This window comes from Fukomys damarensis, unplaced genomic scaffold (assembly GCF_012274545.1).
Source record: "Fukomys damarensis isolate Sample0158 unplaced genomic scaffold, DMR_v1.0_HiC HiC_scaffold_27, whole genome shotgun sequence".
Taxonomy (NCBI): domain Eukaryota; kingdom Metazoa; phylum Chordata; class Mammalia; order Rodentia; family Bathyergidae; genus Fukomys; species Fukomys damarensis.
In genome coordinates, this window is record NW_022900939.1 from 1,186,564 (window position 1) to 1,192,983 (window position 6,420).

A 6,420-nucleotide genomic window follows, 5' to 3' on the forward strand; every position below is an offset into this window, starting at 1 on the left:
CCACGGTGCTCCCACGGGTGCCCCTGGGGCCTACCGCTCTCAGCGCAGCCCTCCCCCAGGACGCCGTCATGCTGCACAGCTTCACCCTGCGCCAGCAGCTGCAGACCACCCGCCAGGAGCTGTCCCACGCGCTGTACCAGCACGATGCCGCCTGCCGCGTCATCGCCCGGCTCACCAAGGAGGTCACTGCCGCCCGAGAAGGTACCATCCCCACCCCGCCCTGCACTGGGCTGCTCAGCCGCCCACCCTGCCCTTTCTCATGCTGTCGCTGTTCTTTCTCCAGCTCTGGCCACCCTGAAGCCGCAGGCTGGCCTCATTGTACCTCAAGCTGTGCCTAGCTCTCAGCCGAGTGTGGTGGTGAGTGTTCCCTCCACCCCTGGCAGCCGAGTGCTTGCTGTGGCCTACTTGGCCCTCCTCTGGGTTTGCAGTACAAGGTCTTTGCTCTGAGCTGTATCTCAGCCCATTAGAGTTTCACGTTTTGAAACAAGGCTTCAGTGGATGGTTGAGGTGCCTGGCCTGGGCTTGAACTTGGATTCGTATTGCCTCAGCCTCCCAGAGCACTGGGCCTACAGGCATGAGTCCCCTGCACTTGGCTCTGGCTTTTCTTCACCACGGTGTCTGGCGATTTGTCTCTCCAGTTTCTCCTTTGCTCTCTGCAGGGTGCAGGCGAGCCCATGGACCTGGGTGAGCTGGTGGGAATGACTCCCGAGATCATCCAGAAGGTGCGTCGTGTCGAGGGGCAGCGGCCTCACACGTGGGGCATCGTGTTCTGGTGCTGACCTTGCCGCGTGGTGCCGCTGTCACGTCCCCTGCTGCTGAGCCGCGGCCCGCACTCTTTCTCCAAGCTTGTGGCAGGTTCCCCCATTCTGAGAGAGCCCTGGGACGCGCTGTCCGTGCCACAGAAGAGGGGCTGAGGCTCAGCTCTGGAGGGGTGGGGCGGTGCTGTGCGTGCGCTGTGCCCCACTTCACAGTTGAGTCCCTCCAAGCTGCTGGGGCAGCGCCGTCACCACTGTGCCTGGGCGGGTGGCTCCTGAGGTGGTGCAGAAGTGAATGCCACGAGCACACAGCGTGGTGCCTCAGCGTGAGTCCTCTCTTCCAGCTGCAAGACAAGGCCACGGTGCTGACCACGGAGCGTAAGAAGGTGGGTCCCCTGTGGAGCCCAGCTGTGCAGGGCAGTGGGAGGGGTGGCTGAGTCGGGACTCACCGCCACTTTCTTGGGGGCTTTGCATTCCAGAGAGGCAAGACTGTGCCGGAGGAGCTGGTGAAGCCGGAGGAGCTCGGCAAGTACCGGCAGGTGGCATCACACGTGGTGAGTGCTGGCCTGTCACTGCCGGGGAAGCCGTGGGGTGCCGTCTGGGGCCTCTGGTGGAAGCCCTCTGCTCCCTGGGGCTGGTGATGAGTTCTGCCATGGCTCTCTGCACAGGGGCTGCACAGTGCCAGCATCCCTGGCATCCTCGCACTGGACCTCTGCCCCTCCGACACCAACAAGATCCTCACCGGTGAGGCGGGGCCCGGGGCAGAGCCTTCCCCAGTGCGGGCAGCTGAGTGGCCCCGCTCAGTTCCCTCTCCTTGGGTCTCCAGGTGGCGCGGATAAGAACGTGGTTGTCTTCGATAAGAGCTCTGAGCAAATCCTGGCCACCCTCAAAGGCCACACCAAGAAGGTCACCAGTGTGGTGTTTCACCCGTCCCAGGTGAGGAGCCCCAGCCAGGCCTGGTTCCCTGCCGCCCGCTGTCCTGGCTCGGTCCCGTGCTGGCAGGGCTGTCTGGAGTCAGGAGTGTCCCGTATGGGGTCTCCTCACAGCATGCTTCACGATGGGCAGAAGGAAATGTGGTGTGATAAAAACCTTTTTCTTGAAATATTTTACGTCGAGAGAAGCTCTTGGTATCATTCGTAACAAATCCCAGGCCGGTGCGGTGGCACATGCTTATAATTCCAGCACTCGGAAGGCTGATGCCGGAGAAGCACCGAGGTCAGTTTGGGCCATGTAGTGAGTTCAAGGCCGGCCTGGTCTATATGGTGAGACCGTGTCTCAAAAACACTGAAAACAGCAATGATGCAAACCAGAGAATGGGAACGGGGGCTGCCTGGGGAAGCGGCAGAGAGGAGAGGGCAGGGTGGGTCTAGTGAAAGCTTTGCCTGGTCACCGTGCTCGGACTGCGTCCACTGTCACAGCTGACTCCTTAGGGACGCTGTGGGCCCTGCCGGTCCCTGGTCTTCTGGAGAATACCCTGCCCTGGAGCCCAAGTGCGGGCTGAGGAGTGGCCTCGCAGCTCTGCGTGGCGCGCCCACCGAGGAAGTTGCTCAGCTGCAGTTCGCCCGTTCCCCACCAGGTGGCGGACGCGGACCCCCACCCCGCTCCTCCCTCCGCCTCTGACCTCCCCTCTGCCCTGGCAGGAGCTCGTGTTCTCCGCCTCCCCGGATGCCACCATCAGGATCTGGTCCGTCCCCAACACCTCCTGCGTGCAGGTGGTGCGGGCCCATGAGAGCGCTGTCACCGGCCTGAGCCTCCACGCCACAGGCGACTACCTCCTGAGCTCCTCGGATGACCAGGTTTGCAGGTGGGCGGCGGGTGGGCAGCATGAGCCTGGCCCGGGCCCGGCGCCTTCTCACTCCCAGTCCTCCTGCAGTACTGGGCCTTCTCCGACATCCAGACTGGGCGCGTGCTCACCAAGGTCACGGACGAGACCTCCGGCTGCTGTGAGTGCGGGCGAGGGCGAGGGCAGCCTCCGGGCGGGCCCGTGGGCGTGGGCGCTGAGGCCTCCCCTGCTTTCGCAGCACTCACTTGTGCACAGTTCCACCCGGACGGCCTCATTTTTGGGACAGGAACCATGGACTCGCAGATCAAGATCTGGGACTTGAAGGTAGGTGCGGGCCCTCGGGTCCCCCAGGGGCGGCTGTGTGGGGAGCAGCGCGGCTCCTCCGTGACCCCACCCGGTGTCCCACGCCGTCCCTGGCAGGAGCGCACCAATGTGGCCAACTTTCCGGGCCACTCGGGCCCCATCACCAGCATCGCCTTCTCCGAGAACGGCTACTACTTGGCCACGGCGGCCGACGACTCCTCCGTGAAGCTCTGGGACCTGCGCAAGCTGAAGAACTTCAAGACGCTGCAGCTGGACAACAACTTCGAGGTGGGCTCCTGCTTGTCTGTCCCCGGCGGCCAGCCCTGCTGCTGCACCTTGCGCTGACCTCTCCTGCACCCCGCCAGGTGAAGTCCCTGATCTTTGACCAGAGCGGCACTTACCTTGCCCTTGGGGGCACAGACGTGCAGATCTACATCTGCAAGCAGTGGACGGAGATCCTCCATTTCACAGGTAGTTGGAGCCGCGGGGTGGGTGGGGCTCCTCAGCTCCTCAGCTCCTCAGCTCCTCCCGAGGCTGGCAGCTGTCCTGCCGGTCCCTGGGGGTGTGCCTGTGTAGACAGTGGGGGCACAGCCCCTTTTTTGGGAGGAGGAGGAGGGTGCCCCGCCTCATGCTTCCTCTTCTCTCCGCAGAGCACAGTGGCCTGACCACGGGGGTGGCCTTTGGGCACCATGCCAAGTTCCTGGCATCCACGGGCATGGATCGGAGCCTCAAGTTCTACAGCCTGTAGCCACACCGCACCTGCGGGGGCCGGGCCACTGGGCAGCGGGTAGTTAGGGAGGGCGGGTGGCAGGGGGCACTGCGGGGACGCTCGTGTCATCTCTCTGGGGCGCCTGAGGGCCGTGCCATGGAGACCACATGGTCCACACGGCCCACACGGCCCAGGCCTCGGGGGCATGGGGAGGGGGGGTCCTGCAGGTTTTATAAGCAGCCATTTAGTTTCATTAAAAAAAAGAAAATGCACAGTTGCTTCTGAGTGTCAGGGCCACAGACTGGGTGCGGCTGCCCGGTCCCCAGCAGTCTGTCCTGGCTGGGTGGGCGCACTGGCCGGCAGGAAGTTGAGCCTGGGCTGTGTAGGAACTGTGGCCAGAGTCCAGAAGCAGAGGCCTTGCCGTGGTGGCTCCAAGTGTGGCCAGGGTCACCAGTGTCCTTCACGGGAGCCCTGGCCGTGGCGTTGGGCCCGGAGCCAACGGGACACTGGGCGAATGAGGCAGATGTGACCCTCGCTTGGACCAAAGTGCCACTGTGCTTGGCCCTCATTCCTTCAAACAGTCTCATGAAGTCCGTTGTCAGATGGCTTGAGCTTGTGCTCTTCCTGCTTTAGCTCCCCAGGGTGCTGGAATCACAGGTGCCTGACCCCCGCCCCAAGCCGTTTCTTTCAGAGGGATTTGTGCTGCTTCCTGTGGAGCCTGGGTCACTTCATTGCCCCGAGGCTGAATTTGGTCCTCACAAGGGCGGCGTGGGCTCTAGATGCCGGGGACCTCAGCCTCGGCTGCCCTGTGCACTCGAGCACGGAGCTTCCTGCCAGGCTTCCAGGGAAGTGCCCGGAATAGAAGCGGTTTTTGTTTCACTTCCCAGAGCGGGTGCTGGATGGTCCCATTTGCACACGCGGGCGCACACACACGTTAGTCCAACGGTGGTATGCATCCTGTCCTTTGACGTCGGCAGCCCCCGCGGGGGATGGCGGTTGGGGGAGGCACGGTCCCCCTCCTCCACGGGGGTGGAGGAGGCTGCAGGTGGGTGTGGGGTGCTCGGCCTGAGCCCGGACCGCCGCATGCTAGGCGGCGTCTGTGGGTCCGGGCTGGCGAGGTGTGGAGGGGGCACGTCTGTCCCCAGCTCCTGCCTGGGCTACACAGCAAGACCCTGTCTCAACCGACAAGGAACCGGTGGACCAGTGTTCACACTGGATGCTGTGAGCCCAGCCAGACGCACTGGAGCAGGCTATGGATGGGCGGTCCTGGGGGTGCTGGACACGCTGTGTCTATCCCTGCACCTAGCTGGGCCCCAGAATGGTCATGCCGTCACCTCACCCTGAGGGACGTCACCATCCACACCCAAGGCTCTGACCCACGTGCCATTGGCCCTGGCATCAAGCTGGGGTGTGGGTGGTTGTATGGAGGCAGAGAGTGGACTGGGGAACAGTGGACTTGGGTCAAATGATGTGGAGTGAGAGGTGGGGTCTGAGAATCCAAACGGGCTTCTCAGAGGAGGTGACTGTTGGCCAGGGTTTTGAACCACGGGTAGGAGTTCATACTCTTGGCCCTGAGTTTCCTGCTGCACCTCACTTCCTTTTAGACAGGTGTCCATAAAGGCTGGGGGGAGCTAGGGCAGAGGGAGGGACCCTGGCTGTCCCCTCTGTGGTGCAAGACAGTGCAGCAGAGATGCAGTGACACTGAACAGTCCCAGCCCAGAGACCCAGGCGTGTGTGCAAGACAGGAGAGGACCACACTGCTCTTCACCCTGGAGCTTGGGCACTGTGCCTGGGGATGCTGCCCTGTATCCCAGGTGGCTGTGTCCCTGTCCAGCTCTGGGGACTCAGGCCCAGTCCGGCCTGGCAGCCTGGGCCCCTGTGGCCATGATGGGGGGTCCAGGCCCGTCACCCTCCACAGATGGCGTGGCTGGACCAGCTGGCACCTGTCCTCCCGGCTACCCCGTGCTGTCCGGGTCAGTGTGCTCTGCCATCCCCCTGCAACTGCCCGGCCTGCACCCGCCCTCTGGACCCTGGCCCTCCGTCACCCAGGCTGTGGGGCTGCTGGGAGCAGGCTGGGTGACTCGGGGACATGGGGGAGACGGCGAGGCCAGTGCCCTTCCCTTCTCCAGAAAAATGCTTTGGGCCTGCTCACACGGAATCCTTTTTCTGGCTACTCTGATGACCCTAGTGAAGCTTAGCTGCTGTTTGTTTGCTTAGTTCTAAGTGTCCCTGGGGAGGGCTGGGAGAGAAGCGGATGCTGGTTACAGGGCAGGAAGGACTGAGGGCCAGAGAAAGCTTCCAGCTGGAGCTCCACAGGGCTGCCATGAGTGGGTGTGCAGGATGTCCACTGCACAGGGAATTCCAGGGAGGCACGCCGAGGGACTGAGGTCCTGAGGGACACATCTGGGAGGCAGGGGTCATTTTCGCCCCAGGGAGCAGTCTGTGTCCAGCCCCTGCTCTTCCGGGCTGTGAGTGGACAGCTGGAGGACCTTCAGGCCCTCAGTTCTTGGCTTCTCCACCTCACATCACTGGCTCCTCCTCTTGTCAGCGGAACCTCTTGGTGGGGTCAGGCACCCAGGGCTGCAAAGAGAACCCAGTCCCATCTGCTGGTCAAGTGCTCAGTCGCCTGGGGCCCTGGCGGTGCCTGCACAACTTGCTGGGTTCTCCCCGATTTCCCGAGCATCCACCAGGTGGGGCCTTGGGGTTCAGGGAGGGCCTAAAGGCCACAGGGCGCCAGAAAGGTGGGGCAGCCCAGGGCTTCGGTGGTGCCCTAGGCCTGTGCTCATTTTCTCCCCCTGGTGGGATGAAGTTGATTTTGCTTTTTCTTTAAAAACTTTTTTTTTTTTTTTTTTTTTTTTTTTTTTTTTTTT

General features: G+C 62.8%; 1 protein-coding gene across 1 annotated transcript; it reads left to right on the forward strand.

The window, feature by feature from the left end:
* The first annotated feature begins 41 nt into the window (after positions 1 to 41).
* On the forward strand, positions 42 to 3,809 carry Prpf19 (pre-mRNA processing factor 19). The gene is made up of 13 exons (XM_010633049.3): positions 42 to 201; positions 284 to 357; positions 660 to 722; positions 1,100 to 1,141; positions 1,235 to 1,309; positions 1,424 to 1,499; positions 1,582 to 1,691; positions 2,396 to 2,551; positions 2,629 to 2,698; positions 2,777 to 2,862; positions 2,959 to 3,129; positions 3,207 to 3,312; positions 3,492 to 3,809. The coding sequence occupies exons 1-13, from the start codon at positions 69 to 71 to the stop codon at positions 3,587 to 3,589; spliced, it is 1,260 nt and encodes a 419-aa protein (XP_010631351.1). The 5' UTR covers positions 42 to 68; the 3' UTR covers positions 3,590 to 3,809.
* The last annotated feature ends 2,611 nt before the right edge of the window (positions 3,810 to 6,420 follow it).

Coding starts and splice junctions, on each gene's coding strand:
- Prpf19 (XM_010633049.3), top strand. CDS start 69: ATGCTGCACAGCTTCACCCTGCGCCAGCAGCTGCAGACCACCCGCCAG. Junction 723..1,099: donor CTCCCGAGATCATCCAGAAG/GTGCGTCGTGTC, acceptor CCTCTCTTCCAG/CTGCAAGACAAGGCCACGGT. Junction 2,699..2,776: donor GGACGAGACCTCCGGCTGCT/GTGAGTGCGGGC, acceptor CTGCTTTCGCAG/CACTCACTTGTGCACAGTTC.